Source organism: Procambarus clarkii, chromosome 69 (genome assembly GCF_040958095.1).
Source record: "Procambarus clarkii isolate CNS0578487 chromosome 69, FALCON_Pclarkii_2.0, whole genome shotgun sequence".
Taxonomy (NCBI): Eukaryota; Metazoa; Arthropoda; class Malacostraca; order Decapoda; family Cambaridae; genus Procambarus; species Procambarus clarkii.
This window is the reverse complement of record NC_091218.1, coordinates 6,590,637-6,607,316: the sequence shown is the minus strand read 5'-3', so window position 1 is coordinate 6,607,316 and position 16,680 is coordinate 6,590,637. Positions and strand designations below refer to the sequence as shown.

At 45.7% G+C, this 16,680-nt stretch overlaps 1 protein-coding gene across 1 annotated transcript in view; it reads left to right on the top strand.

Annotated features, from left to right (window-relative positions):
- Positions 1-16,680, top strand: part of LOC123752660 (protein O-mannosyl-transferase TMTC1-like) — a 150,264-nt gene that overhangs the window by 97,963 nt on the left and 35,621 nt on the right. Inside the window, exon 4 of the mRNA XM_069311328.1 lies at positions 5,742-5,953. Within this exon, the coding sequence (XP_069167429.1) occupies positions 5,742-5,953 (212 nt within the window). The remainder of the gene's footprint in view (positions 1-5,741; positions 5,954-16,680) is intronic.

The window sequence follows — 16,680 nt, the reverse complement described above, 5'->3', positions numbered from 1 at the left end:
GCCTCTTCGTTAGTGAACTGTACCAGGACAGGTCGTTTCCCGTTACAGTTGTATGGTCCAATGCGTCGGTGGACTTGCACCTCATTCCCTGCCATCTGGGCTCTCATGTCTCTCAAGATCCCCTGTAGTTCCAAATCCTCAATCTCCATCCTTTCCTGCCTCGATGGTGCCCTGGCTTCAAGTAATCCATGGATTATGATTATCCTCTTTCTCAGTTCATGGTCATGCTGGTGGCCCTCTCCCTGGCTGACCCCCACCCCTCCTACACCTGCTACTCCTGCACCTACTACTACTCCCCCTTCCCCTGCCAAGCTTCCCTTATTCCTGCCAAATTCATTAGTAAGCCTAGATATTTCTCCTTGCCATTCTACCCTGCTCTTCCTGATTTCCTCTTGAATATAATCCATAAACTCTTGTTTGAGTCTTTGAACCTCGCCCTGTATCTTATTAAAGACTTCACTTTTAATCCCCTGGATTAGATCATCTATCCAAACATCCCTCTTCTCTACAAATTTCCCAATCATCTTCTCCACAAACCTATCTTCTTCCTCAATCATAATACTGTTGGACCTAGACACCCTTCCTGACCTAGTCATTGCAATAATGCAACCTTACCCACTGGGGTTCCAAGTATCTTATCTATGTGTGTGTGTGTGTGTGTGTGTGTGTGTGTGTGTGTGTGTGTGTGTGTGTGTGTGTGTGTGTCTGTGTGTGTGTCTGTGTGTGTCTGTATGTGCGTGTGTGTGTGTGTGTTTATTGTGGGGGTGGCACGGTGGGGGGGGGGGGGTTAACTGGTGGAGGGATGGAGGGAGAGGGAGAGAGGGAGTGAAAGGGAGAGGAGGAGTGACGGGGAGTGAAAGGGAGGGAGAGTGAGAAGTAGGCAGAGAGGAAGAGAGGAAGGAGGGCAATCAGGTGGGTTAGGTATGGAGGGTCAGTCCCTGGGGTGAGAGGTGCGGTTGGCTGTAGGCAGGTTTGTGCGTGTGTGTGTGTGTGTGTGTGTTTACACTGGCGTGTTATGGTGAGGAGGGGGGGTAGGTCTAGTCAGTGGCGGTGTAATGTAACACACAGGTGAGAGAAACTAGTACCAAGCTGAGGCTCTTGAGCTGTGTGTGTGTGTGTGTGTGTGTGTGTGTGTGTGTGTGTGTGTGTGTGTGTGTGTGTGTGTGTGTGTGTGTGTGTGTGTGTGTGTGTGTGTGTGTGTGTGTACTCACCTAGTTGTACTCACCTAGTTGTGCTTGCGGGGGTTGAGCTCTGGCTCTTTGGTCCCGCCTCTCAACCGTCAATCAACAGGTGTACAGGTTCCTGAGCCTATTGGGCTCTATCATATCTACACTTGAAACTGTGTATGGAGTCAGCCTCCACCACATTGCTTCCTAATGCATTCCATTTGTCAACCACTCTGACACTAAAAAAGTTCTTTCGTTCGTGTGTGTGTGTGTGTACTCACCTAGTTGTACTCACCTAGTTGTGTCTGCAGGATCGAGCATTGACTCTTGGATCCCGCCTTTCGAGCATCGGTTGTTTACAGCAATGACTCCTGTCCCATTTCCCTATCAAACCTGGTTTTAAAATTATGAATAGTATTTGCTTCCACAACCTGTTCCTGAAGTACATTCCATTTTCCCACTACTCTCACGCTAAAAGAAAACTTCCTAACATCCCTGTGATTCATCTGAACGCAGAGAGTGAACTTGACCCTCACACAGCCATTAGCGGGGAAGACATTATTACTTAATAATCAAGTTACACCGGAGAGTAGTCTTGTAATGACCTGTTGCATGATAATATGACACAGAGTGGAGGAATTATTCAGAGTCAGCCCCAGAGACCAGCCGAATATAGGCTGAATGAGGAACACCTGTGATTACTGACCAATCTTGTTGAAACAGCTATTTATCCGTGGTAGTTCAGTAGTCACAGATGTTTCGGTGTGGTAGGTCGGTAGTCACAGGTGTTTTCAGCGTGTTCTGCCTGTGTTGTGCCTGCCTCTATAATGATAACAGCACAACTTCATAAGAAAAACAACAATCGCTAAAATAAAATAATATCAGGAATATTGTCTCTAACAAGAAACACCTTGACATCAAAAGTCAAACTAAAACTACATTTAAATTAACAAATTATTTAATTAATTTCCAGTGATCCTATTTGATATAGTTGTGGTACTGGGGACTCGTAGGGGATTGAGAGTGGTAGGGGAGGGGGAGTGACTGGAGACTTGTGGGGGGTTGAGAGGGGGGAGTAGGGAGGTTAGGCTCCTAAGGAAAGTACACACACACACACACACACACACACACACACACACACACACACACACACACACACACGCACACACACACACACACACACACACACACACACACACACACACAGATGTGTGTGAGGAGATGAATAAATTCCTATGGGATATACATTGGGACACAGAACTCGGAACCAAGTCCGTACAGGACATGATGGACTATGTCACCCAAAAATGTCAGGAGGCTGTAAGCAGGTTTGTCCCAGCCCGACAGGAAAAAACAGAGAAGCAAAGGAAGAATCCGTGGTTTAATAGGGAATGTATGAAAGCAAAGGAGCTGAACAAAAGGGCATGGAGGAACTTCCGTAATAACAGAACACCAGAAAGTAGAGAGAGATACCAGAGAACCAGGAACGAGTATGTTAGTGTGAAAAGAGCAGCTGAGAAAAGGTATGAAAATGATATAGCTAAGACCGAACCAAAGCTACTACACAGTCACATCAGGAGGAAGACAACAGTGAAGGAACAGGTGATGAAACTAAGGGTGGGCGAGGACAGGTACACAGAGAATGACAAAGAGGTGTGTGAAGAACTCAACAAAAGGTTCCAGGAGGTTTTTACAATAGAACAGGGAGAAGTCACGGTGCTAGGAGGGGTGGCAGCAAACCAGGTGACCTTGGAAAGGTTCGAAATTACAAGAGATGAGGTCAAGAAGCACGTATTGGAGCTGGATGTGAGAAAAGCTGTTGGGCTGGACGGAATATCACCATGGGTATTGAAAGAGTGTGCAGGAGCACTTTGCTTGCCACTCTCCATAATGTATAGTAGGTCACTGGAAACGGGAGACCTACCAGAAATATGGAAGACTGCTAATGTAGTACCAATATACAAAAAGGGTGACAGACAAGAGGCACTGAACTACAGGCCAGTGTCCTTAACTTGTATACCATGCAAGGTGATGGAGAAGATTGTGAGAAAAAACCTAGTAACACATCTGGAGAGAAAAGACTTCATGACAACCCATCAACATGGGTTCACGGAGGGTAAACCTTGTCCTACAGGCTTCATAGACTTCTACGATCAGGTGACAAAGATTAAGCAAGAAAGAGACGGATGGGCGGACTGTATTTTTTTGGACTGTTGGAAAGCCTCTAACACAGTACCCCATAAAAGGTTAATGCATAAGCTGGAGAAACAGGCAGGAGTAACTGGTAGGGCGCTCCACTGGATAAGGGAGTACCTAAGCAATAGGAAGCAGAGAGTTACAGTGAGGGGTGAGACCTCAGAATGGGTGAAGTCACCAGTGGAGTCCCACAGGGCTCTGTGCTTGGACCTATCCTGTTTCTGATATACGTAAATAATCTCCCAGAGGGTATAGACTCATTCCTCTCAATGTTTGCTGACGACGCCAAAATCATGAGAAGGATTAAGACAGAGGAGGACAGCTTGAGGCTTCAAGAAGACCTGGACAAGCTGCAGGAATGGTCAAACAAATGGCTGTTAGAGTTTAACCCAAGCAAATGTAATGTAATGAAGATAGGGGTAGGAAGCAGGAGACCAGATACAAGGTATCATTTGGGAGATGAAATACTTCAAGAGACAGAGAGAGAGAAAGACCTGGGGGTTGATATCACGCCAGACCTGTCCCCTGAAGCTCATATCAAGAGGATAACATCAGCAGCATATGCCAGGTTGGCTAACATAAGGACAGCCTTTAGAAAAACTTGTGTAAAGAATCTTTCAGAACATTATATACCACATATGTCAGACCAATCCTGGAGTATGCGGCTCTAGCATGGAGTCCATATCTAGTCAAGCATAAGACTAAACTGGAAAAGGTTCAAAGGTTTGTCACCAGACTAGTACCCGAGCTGAGAGGTATGAGCTACGAGGAGAGACTACGGGAATTAAACCTCACTTCGTTGGAAGACAGAAGAGTTAGGGGGGACATGATCACCACATTCAAGATTCTCAAGGGAATCGACAGAGTTGATAAAGACAGGCTATTTAACACAAGGGGCACACGCACTAGGGGACACAGGTGGAAACTGAGTGCCCAAATGAGCCACAGAGATATTAGAAAGAACTTTTTTAGTATCAGAGTGGTTGACAAATGGAATGCATTAGGAAGTAATGTGGTGGAGGCTGACTCCATACGCAGTTTCAAGTGTAGATATGATAGAGCCCAATAGGCTCAGGAACCTGTACACCTGTTGATTGACAGTTGAGAGGCGGGACCAAAGAGCCAGAGCTCAACCCCCGCAAGCACAACTAGGTGATTACACACACACACTCACACGCACACATAGAAGTAGACAGAGGAATAAGGGGGAGTGTCTTCTGTAGACACAGAAAGGGGAGACAAAAGATAAGGGGAGACATGATCACTACCTACAAAATTCTCAGAGGAACTGACAGGGTAGATAAACTGTTTAACACTGGTGGTACACGAACAAGGGGACACAGGTGGAGACTTAGTACCCAAATGAGCCACAGAGACGTTAGAAGGAACTTTTTGCAGATTTTTTTGCGGAACTTTTTTGCGGAACTTTTTGCGGAACTAAATGCAGATATGATAGAGCCCAGTAGGCTCAGGAACCTGTACACCAGTTGATTGACAGTTGAGAGGCGGGACCAAAGAGCCAGAGCTTAACCCCCGCAAGCACAATTAGGTGATTACAATTAGATGAGTACACACACACACACACACACACACACACACACACACACACACACACACACACACACACACACACACACACACGCACACGCACACGCACACGCACACGCGCGCGCACACACACACACACACACACACACACAGGGGAATTGACAGGGTGGACAAAGACAAACTCTTCAGCACGGGTGGGACACGAACAAGGGGACACAGGTGGAAACTTAGTACCCAGATGAGCCACAGAGACGTTAGAAAGAATTTTTTCAGTGTCAGAGTAGTTAATAAATGGAATGCACTAGGAAGTGATGTGGTGGAGGCTGACTCCATACACAGTTTCAAATGTAGGTATGATAGAGCCCAGTAGGCTCAGGAATCTGTACACCAGTTGATTGACAGTTGAGAGGCGGGACCAAAGAGCCAAAGCTCAACCCCCGCAAGCACAATTAGGTGAGTACAATTAGGTGAGTACACACACACACACACACACACACACACACACACACACGGCGTTTTTCCTGATAAGGAACAAATGCGAGAGTGAACGTGAGTGCCGTCATGCTGGCCTGCCGATCGTTACAGAAAAATATACACCCTTGAGAATTTGCCCAGCTTCGCTCCTACCAAATTCAGCCCCGTTTGTTTTGTTTCACGTTGCTGGCAGTTAGATATCTAAATTATTTAAGCGTCTGAAAAAGAGGTGCTGGTGGCAGGGAATTCCTCCCACCAGCTCGTCCTGCCTTTCAACCCAACGAACACTGTAGCATTTTGGGAGGATCTGGAAGTGTTACTGGAAGATAATCGTCTCTAACCTTGTCTCCCCACCAGGCAGCAGGGTCACATGGTGGAGGCGGTGACGCTGCTGGAGGAGAGTCTACGCTACGATGCAACCAACAGGGATGCCGTGTCGACCCTGGCTGGGCTCTACAGTGAGGCCGGACGCTCCACGGAGGCCGAGAGCCTCCACCTGGCACTGTTAGCTGCCCGGCCCTCAGACCCGGTGGTCCACAACAACTACGCCGCCTTCCTCCAGAAGATCGGTGAGTCCATCTTGCCGCCGCAACCCCCACCTCTCCTGTAGAGGAATAGTAAGTGCCTCCACTCCCTTATTTCCAACCCTTCCTCCGAATGGACCCTACGTTTAAATACTAAACGAGGAACGTTTAAATACTAAACGTAATAAGTACATTCCTGACTGTCTGCATAGTACATATATACACTTAATTGTGCTGTTACATTTACCTCCCCATATATTCTCATTTTTTGTTAATGCACTCAAAATTTATAGGATGAAGTTTTCGTGTTCAATACATAAGTTTTAAATATAAAGAATTTCTTTTTCAGTTTTATTAAACAATAGAGATTTTATACAAAATTTCAAAATATCCTTCTTAAAATTATAAGATAACCAAGATATATCCTGAGTTACTTTATAATTAATTTAAATATTAAATTTATTTAATATTTATTTATTAACTTTAGTTTTGTTTTATTAGTTTTATAAAATTGTAATATCAGTATAGCTATAGGTTAAGTACTAATTGTATTTAAGAAGCAATAAATGCTATTTACATGCATGTCCTCCTATACTAAGAAGGTTAGGTTTGGTCGTGGTGTTCTATACAGCTTTTCAGGTAAACCGTAATATTCACAATATTTTGGTGCGATGCTGGCGATTAAGTGTATTTATGTACTATGCCGATAGTCAGGATTGTACTTATTACATTTAGTATTAAAACGTACTCTTTATTCGGAGGAAGGGTTGTTTATTTCAGCAGACCAGTGAGCCCGTATCTTCCTTATTGCTAGGAATTGGTAAGTATATCAACTTGTTATTAGAATCGATATATAATGGGAGCGCCTATTACTACAATATAATGGGCGATGAAACAACCAATTATTAGTAAGAATAATCAAATTATAGGGCCTTCATGTTTCTTCAAACCTCCCACTTGACTTTGGTTGTTATAACCACTGACGGCAAGTGACATGTGTGTGTACTTAAGGGTTCCTGCTGTGCTGCTGGCAAACTGGGTTAAATACGTTCCTTGTACACATACATACGATTACTCGCACTCCACATCTATAAATGTTAATCTTTTATCAATATATAAAATATATATATAATAGGATACATCGAATAAACTCCAGAATTTCTCCAACTAGTGGAAAATTGCACACCACTGGAGTCTATGTTCTCGGCTCACAATCGGGGATACAGAATTCGATACCCGGATGGGAGAGAGCGGGAAAACAGGGATGGTTTGGCACGTTTCCTTTCATCTGATGCGTCTGATTCCCTAGCAGTAAATAGGTATCCGTGAGTTAGGTAACTGTTGTGTGTGGCATCCTTGCAAAGATCAGTAATTCAACCAATGTGACATCTCAATATAAATTAGCCTAAAGTACAGGCTTCCAGTCCCCGGCAAAAGGAATTATATGACTCGAATCCACCCATAAGACATTAAAGGCTTCTCACGTATTTTATGTTTAAATTTCTTAATCTCACTAAGAAGTCTCTCTCTCTCACACACACACACACACACGCACACACACACACACACATACATAGTTACTGAGATCCTTAAAGAGGTAAGGATGGAGGAAACTAACCAAAATGTTGAAAAGGTTTTCAGGCTTGGAAAGTACAACAAGGACAGAAGCCGAATGATAAAGGTGGTGTTCATGAGCGAAATCACGAAAGAGGAACTGTTAGCAAGGAAGTGCTGTCTAGCAAATGCACAGAAGTTCGAAAAAGTATTCCTGCAGAGGGATATGACAAGGGAAGAGAGAAAACGGGCAGCAGACGTGAGGAAGGAGCTCAGGAAGAGAGAAAGGAATCAGAGAACCACAACCCCAAACCCTACAATCCCAGAGGGGAGTGGGGAACCCTCTTCAAACAATGCAACAGCGACAGGGAGTGGGGCACTACCCTCACATTCTACCCAACAGACACCGTGCATGCCCCATCCCCTGTCAGCCCCCCACTAAGTAACCACCTAGGGCACCCTCCCCCCACCCATCCCCCTCCTCCCACTCACCCCCCTCCTCCCGCTCACCCCCTTCCTCCCACTCACCCCCTCTCCCCAGGACCTCCCTTCTCCCCCATCCCCCCAAGCCCTCCCTTCTCCCACATGCCCTCCCATCTCTCCCACCCCCAAGCCCTTAGTTCTCCCCTGCCCCCCACTCTCGCCCACCCCACCTAAGTCTTCCCCTCTCCACCACTCCCCTAAACCCTCCCTTCTTCCTCACCCAGCTCCGCCTTCCTTCCCCCCCCAAGCCCTCCCCCCTTTTATGCCCCCCAAGCCCCCCCCCCATCTCCCAAAGCCTCTCCTTCCCCCATGCTCCCCCAACCCTCCCCCTCTCATTCTCCCCCCTATCCTCCCCCTCTCTCCCACCCCCCCAAGCCCTTCCTCCTTCTCCCCGTACCAAATCCTCCCAGCTCCCACTCACGCCAGATCCTACAGGTCCCCCCCCCCTCAGAGGAGAAGCAGAAGAGAGTCAGTTTCAGGGTGATGTACTCGAACATATTTGGGATCACAAGCAAGACAAGTGAACTAAGGGGAAGAGCACAAGAAGTGAACCTAGATGTAATCGGACTCACGGAAATAAAACTCTCTGGAATCATAACGAATGCCGTGTTTCCCCAGGAGTACACAGTAATAAAGAAAGAGAGGGAAGGTAGGGGAGGAGGCGGAGTGGCCCTACTCATGAGAAAGGAATGGAGTTTTAAGGAGATGGCTATCCCAGGCTGTGAGGGTTTCAGAGACTACATAGCAGGCACCATGACAATGGGAGGACCAAAAATAGTAGTAGCAGTAATATACAACCCTCCTCCAAATGACAGAAGACCCAGTCAAGTGTACAAAAACAACAACATGGCAGTTAACACTATAATTGAGAAGGCAGCCTCTGCTGCCTGTAGAAATAGATCCCACCTGCTCAACATGGGGGACTTCAATCACGGAAGGATTGACTGGGAGAATAAGGAACCGCATGGAGGCGAGGATACGTGGAGAGCCAAACTACTGGAGGTGGTGACTACTAACTTTTTAATTCAGCATGTTAGAGAACCCACAATGATGAGAGGAAATGACGAACCAGCGAGACTCGACTTGATCTTCACTCTGAACGACTCCGACATAAGAGAAATCGGTTTTGAGGCCCCAGTAGGAATGAGCGACCACAGTGTACTGGTGTTTGAGTACCTGATTGAAGAAGGATTATTGAACTCGAGGATAAGAAAATTCCTAACAGATATAGCATGGGAAACAGAGCTCAGGGGAAAGACGGTCCAAGATATGATGGACTACATCACGCAGAAGTGCAAGGACGCAGCAAACAAGTTTGTCCCAGTCCAAAAGGAAAACAGTGAAATGAAGATGAGAAACCCATGGTTTAATCAGAGATGTAGGCTAGCTAAGCAGCAAAGTAAAAGGGCATGGAGAAACTATAGGAATAACAGGACACTGGAGAGCAGAGAAAGATACCAGAATGCCAGAAATGAATATGTCAGGATGAGAAGAGAGGCAGAAAGACAATACGAAAATGACATCGCAAGCAAGGCAGACTCAGCCTAAATTGTTGCATAGCCACATCAGGAGAAAAACAACAGTAAAGGAACAGGTTATGAAATTAAGGATAGGGGCAGAAGGATTCACTACAAGCGACAAAGAAGTGTGTGAGTAACTGAATAAGAAATTCCAGGAGGTCTTCAACTTAGAGCAAGGAGAAATTCCAGAGATACGAGAGGGAATAGCTAACCAGGAACCACTGGAAGAGTTTGAGATTACCAGCGGGGAAGTAAGGAAGTGTTTACTAGAGTTGGATGTGACAAAGGCTATAGGCCCAGATGGAATCTCCCCTTGGATACTAAAGGAAGGAGCAGAAGAACTGTGCCTACCACTCTCCATAGTGTATAACAAATCACTGGCAACAGGGGAACTGCCAGAAATTTGGAAAGCAGCTGACATAATCCCGATATACAAGAAAGGGGATAGACAGGAAGCACTGAATTACAGACCGGTGCCCCTAACTTGCATACCATGCAAGATGATGGAGAAGATTGTGCGAAGAAAGCTAGTGGAGCATCTGGAGCGAAAGAACTTTGTAACACAGCATCAACATGGGTTCAGGGATGGCAAGTCCTGCCTCACAGGGTTACTTGAATTCTACGACCAGGCAACAAAAATAAGGCAGGAAAGAGAAGGGTGGGCAGACTGCATATTTTTAGATTGTCAGAAAGCCTTTGATACAGTGCCACACAAGAGGCTAGTGAAAAAGCTGGAGATGCAGGCTGGAGTGAAAGAGAAGGTACTCCATTGGATAAGGGAGTACCTAAGCAACAGGAGACAACGATTCAGTGTGAGGGGTGAGGTCTCATATTGGCGAGACGTTACGAGTGGAGTACCACAGGGGTCAGTCCTTGTACCTATACTGTTTCTGATATATGTAAATGATCTCCCAGATGGTATAGAACCGTTTCTCTCAATGTTTGCCGATGATGCAAAAATTATGAGGAGGATTGAAACTGAGGATGATAGTAGGAGGCTACAAGATGACCTAGACAGACTGAGTGAATGGTCCAACAAGTGACTGTTGAAGTTCAACCCGAGTAAATGCAAAGTAATGAAACTAGGCGGTGGAAACAGGAGGCCAGACACAGGATACAGAATAGGAGATGAAGTACTAAATGAAACGGACAGAGAGAAAGATCTAGGAGTTGATATCACACCAAACCTGTCTCCTGAAGCCCACGTAAAAAGAATAACGTCTGCGGCATATGCGAGGCTGGCTAACTTCAGAACAGCCTTCAGGAACCTGTGTAAGGAATCATTCAGAATCTTGTATACCATATATGTAAGACCAATCCTGGAGTATGCGGCCCCAGCATGAAGCCCGTACCTTGTCATGCACAAGACGAAGCTGGAAAAAGTTCAAAGGTATGCCACTAGACTAGTCCCAGAACTAAGAGGCATGAGATACGACGAAAGGCTGCGGGAAATGCACCTTACGATACTGGAAGACAGAAGAGTAAGGGGAGACATGATCACAACCTACAAAATCCTCAGGGGAATCGACCGGGAAAACAAGGATAAACTATTGAACACTGGTGGTACGCGAACAAGGGGACACAGGTGGAAACTGAGTACCCACATGAGCTACAGGCACGTTAGAAAGAACTTTTTCAGTGTCAGAGTAGTTAATGGACGGAATGCATTAGGCAGTGATGTGGTGGAGGCTGACTCCATACACAGTTTCAAATGTAGATATGACAGAGCCCAGTAGGCTCAGGAATCGGTACACCAGTTGATCAACATTTGAAAGGCGGTTCCAAAGAGCCAAAGCTCAACCCCCGCAAACACAAATAGGTGAGTACACACACACAAACACACACACACACACACACACACACACACACACACACACACACACAATGTCCTCTTGGACATTTTCAAGAGGAAACTAGATTTATTCCTCCAAGGAGTGCCGGACCAACCGGGCTGTGGTGGGTATGTGGGCCTGCGGGCCGCTCCAAGCAACAGCCTGGTGGACCAAACTCTCACAAGTCGAGCCTGGCCTCGGGCCGGGCTTGGGGAGTAGAAGAACTCCCAGAACCCCATCAACCAGGTATCAACCAGGTATCACACACACACACGCATGTATAGATGTGGATTGCGAGTAATCGTATGTGTACAAGGAACGTATTTAACCCAGTTTGCAAACAGCAACATGGGTTCTGGAAAGAGAAATCGTGGGGCTAACTAACCTTTTTTTGGAATTCTATGATAAAATAACAAGGATAAGACAGGGCAGAGAAGGTTGGGCAGACTGCATATTTCTGGACTGCCAAAAAGCCTTTGATACAGTACCGCACATGAGACTACTGTTCAAACTCGAGAAGCAGGCGGGGGTGGGAGGAAAGGCCCTAGCATGGATAAGGAACTACCTAACAGGAAGGAGCCAAAGAGTTACGGTAAGGGGCGAGAAGTCGGACTGGCGAACAGTAATGAGTGGAGTACCTCAATGATCGGTGCTGGGACCAATTCTATTTCTAATATATCTTAACAGCATTTTTACAAGAGTAGAGTCCTACATGCCGATGTTCGCGGATGACGCAAAGTTGATGAGAGGAGTTGTGACAGATGAGGATTGCAGGATCCTCCAAGAGGACCTGAACAGAATGCAGAGATGGTCAGAGAAATGGCTACTGGAGTTCAACACGAGCAAATATAAAGTTATGGAAATGGGACTAGGTGATAGGAGACCAAAGGGACAGTACACAATGAATGGGATCTGCCTACCTGTGACGACGCGAGAAAGAGACCTGGGCGTTGACGTAACACCTAATCTATCTCCTGAAGCACAAATAAATAGGATAACGACACCAGCGTACTCTACACTGGCAAAAGTTAGAGCATCATTCAGAAACCTAAGTAAGGAGGCATTTTGGGCGCTTTACACTGTCTACGTGAGGCCAGTCTTAGAGTATGCCGCCACATCCATGGAGTCCACATCTGAAGAAACATAAAATGAAACTGGAATAGGTTCAGAGGTTTGCAACAAGACTCGTCCCAGAGTTACGAGGGATGGGGTATGAAGTGCGCCAGAAGGAACTGTTCCTTCCGACACTAGAAAAAAAGAAGGGAGAGGGGGGGACATGATAGGAACGTAAACAATACTCAGGGGGATTGACAGAGTGGACAGAGACGAAATGTTCACACGGAATAGTAACAGAACGAGGGGACATGGGTGGAAGCTGGAAACTCATGAGTCATAGAGTTAGGAAGTTTTCTTTTAGCGTGAGAGTAGTGGGAAAATGGAATGCACTTAAGGAACAGTTGTGGAAGCAAAATACTATTCATAATTTTAAAATTAGGTGTGATAGGGAAATAGGACCGGGATCTTTGCTGCAAACATCCGATGCTCGAAAGGCGGGATCCAAGAGTCAATGTTCGATCCTGCAGACACAAATAGGTGAGTACAAATAGGTGAGTACACACACACACATACACACACTCACCTTATCGTCACTCAAGACTCGCCATACAGGTGATGATAATACATTACGCATTCATCATATATAAACTTATTTCTTTAATGAACAAACATGCATACAAGTAACATTCAGAAACCACAATAGCGTGATGCATCAAATGAACAAATCCACTAGGGCCGTGACGAGGGTTCGAACCTACGTCGATTTGAACCTACGTCTGATTAGATTATATTCAAGCTAAAATATTTTGTGTTCAGAGAGCCATTAATTAATGTTGATTTTGTCGTTAAGTATAAAATTTTGTTCGAGGTTCAATCACACTTATTTCCACCATTACATAAAGTATTACGGGGCAGCTAATGGTCGCGATAAACAGTATTTGAAGAGCTTTACTGTTCCTCCCTCCCCCCCCCCCGGGCCCTCCCTATTGTACCCCCTTCCATGTGGGCCCCCTGCCCCCCCACTCCCCTCCCTGCCGTATAGGTCTGCCCCCTAACTCCCTGACAAGTGAGTGGACAGCACTCTGGATTCGAGGTCCTGAGGTTCCGGGTTCGATCCCCGGTGGAGGCGGAAACGGATTGGGTGTTTCTTTCACCCTGATGCCTCTGTTCATCTAGCAGTAAATAGGTACCTGGTAGTTAGACAGCTGGTACGGGCTGCTTCCTTGGGGTGTGTAACAAAAAAAGAGGCCTCGTCGAGGACCGGGCCGCGGGGACACTAAGCCCCGAAATTATCTCAAGATAACCTCAAGATAATCCCCCACTGGAGCCCCCCTACCCACCACTCCCTGCCCTACAGGTGGGCACCTAACCCATTGTTACCTAACCCCCCACGTTGGACGTGCTCCTCATCGTCCAATCTGGCTTGCTCAGCCGAGGCTCCCACCTCTCCTTCCCTCCCTGGTGGTCTGAATAATTATTATTTTGTTAATCTCTGCCCTAGGACCTGAACACGTTCAGACCTCCGCGTCCTGTACGACTAGCGCCTGTGAGCGCTATCATCATCTGGCGGGCTGTAGATCGTGTCTGGCGATGTGCAGCTGCATCTTTGATCGTCAGGGGCCGCTAGGGACAAGTTGGTCGGGAGATGAAAGATGAATCAAGCCGTCAGTGGCAGAGAAAACCACCCCGGTCACCGCCGCCTTGGCAATGTATTGTGTGATATAACAATATATTGGTGGTGGGAGAGGCCCCGCCCCACTCTTCCAGGTGAGGTGAGGTGTGGGGGAGAGAAGCGGGGCCGAGGGGGGGGGGGAGAGGCGAGGTGAAGCAGGAGGTTAGGGTTCATTACCGCCACCTTACAAATATTTGCAAGATCTTCCCAGACCCAAAGTAAAACAGGATTATATATATATATATATAATCTTTGGACAACACCCACCAGTGGGACTCGAACCCAGAAAGCACAACTACCTTCCAGTAGCTGCCATAACTAGTATGCTTTAACCCACTACACCATCAGACCCTACAAAAGAAGTAGAGAGTTCGAGACATATATACATCCCAAACATCTTCCACTTCCCGAGGGCACCAGATGAGTGTGGGGTCAGTCTGCATTTTTCGTCAAGCCACTGTCAATATGAGAGAACTCGTGTCCAGCTTATAAGCCTATACTTGCATAAACCACAAGTGAAGATTAATAATCTTTGGACAACACCCACCAGTGGGACTCGAACCCAGAAAGCACAACTACCTTCCAGTAGCTGCCATAACTAGCATGCTTTAACCCACTACACCATCAGACCCTACAAAAGAAGTAGAGAGTTCGAGATATATATACATCCCAAGCATCTTCCACTTCCCGAGGGCACCAGATGAGTGTGGGGTCAGTCTGCATTTTTCGTCAAGCCACTGTCAATGTGAGAGAACTCGTGGCATTGACACTGTCAATGTCTCTCACATTGACAGTGGCTTGACGAAAAATGCAGACTGACCCCACACTTATCTGGTGCCCTCGGGAAGTGGAAGATGTTTGGGATGTATATATATCTCGAACTCTCTACTTCTTTTGTAGGGTCTGATGGTGTAGTGGGTTAAAGCATACTAGTTATGGCAGCTACTGGAAGGTAGTTGTGCTTTCTGGGTTTGAGTCCCACTGGTGGGTGTTGTCCAAAGATTATTAATCTTCACTTGTGGTTTATGCAAGTATAGGCTTATATATATATATATATATATATATATATATATATATATATATATATATATATATATATATATATATATATATATATATATATATATATTAGTATATTTTGGTAGCAGTCTTTCCTGTAGACATATTTTATTAAATATGACCGAAAAAGTAAGATTAATAATTCTAACACGAATTTTCTCAATCTTTCGTACATTATGCTTCACTATTGGAGGTAAATCAAAAATCACTTCTCCAAAATTCATTTTTATTTCTAGTCTGACGCGACACGGGCGCGTTTCGTAAAACTTATTACATTTTCAAAGACTTCACAAATACACAACTGATTAGAACTTGCGTTTCCCTGGTTTTATATCTACATTTGAGTGAGGTGGGAAGGGTGATGTGGCATTACATTTGAGTAAGGTGGGAAGGATGATGTGGCATTAGAGGATATTAATAGGGTATTAAAAGTATCAACACAAGACAGAACACGAAACAATGGATATTGAATAGAAGTGTTTGTAGAAAGCCTATTGGTCCATATTTCTTGATGCTTCTATATTGGAGCGGAGTCTTGAGGTGGGTAGAATATAGTTGTGCAATAATTGGCTGTTGATTGCTGGTGTTGACTTCTTGATGTGTAGTGCCTCGCAGACGTCGAGCCGCCTGCTATCGCTGTATCTATCGATGATTTCTGTGTTGTTTACTAGGATTTCTCTGGCGATGGTTTGGTTATGGGAAGAGATTATATGTTCCTTAATGGAGCCCTGTTGTTTATGCATCGTTAAACGCCTAGAAAGAGATGTTGTTGTCTTGCCTATATACTGGGTTTTTTGGAGCTTACAGTCCCCAAGTGGGCATTTGAAGGCATAGACGACGTTAGTCTCTTTTAAAGCGTTCTGTTTCGTGTCTGGAGAGTTTCTCATGAGTAGGCTGGCCGTTTTTCTGGTTTTATAGTAAATCGTCAGTTGTATCCTCTGATTTTTGTCTGTAGGGATAACGTTTCTATTAACAATATCTTTCAGGACCCTTTCCTCTGTTTTATGAGCTGTGGAAAAGAAGTTCCTGTAAAATAGTCTAATAGGGGGTATAGGTGTTGTTTCGGCCAATCATTAGCCAGATACCCACACCCACGTACAGATTGGCGAAGCGACTCAACGGCCTGCTGACTCCTTATGTTCCTTGCGCCTTCAGCCTGAAGTCTCCAAAGGAATTTGTGGACTTACTGCGGGGCGCACGGGCCACAGGGATAAGAGCCTCGTTGGACGTAGAATCGCTGTTTACCAACGTACCTGTGGACGAGACAATCGGAATGATAGCCGACAGAGTGTATCGTGATCCAGCCTGTACTCCTCTTGACATGCCAGAAAGTATTCTGAGGAAACTACTCCAAGCTTGTACTAAAGAGGCACCCTTCTTGAGCCCGGATGGGCACATGTATAAGCAAGTAGATGGGGTCGCTATGGGTTCTCCCCTAGGTGTCCTGTTTGCAAACTTCTACATGGGTACCATCGAGCAAAAAGTCTTAGTCGACATGAACTTGAAACCGGCCATATACTGCAGGTATGTTGACGACATTTTTACACAGGTACCTGATGTCAGACATCTGCAGGAGCTGAAGGAGGCATTTGAGCA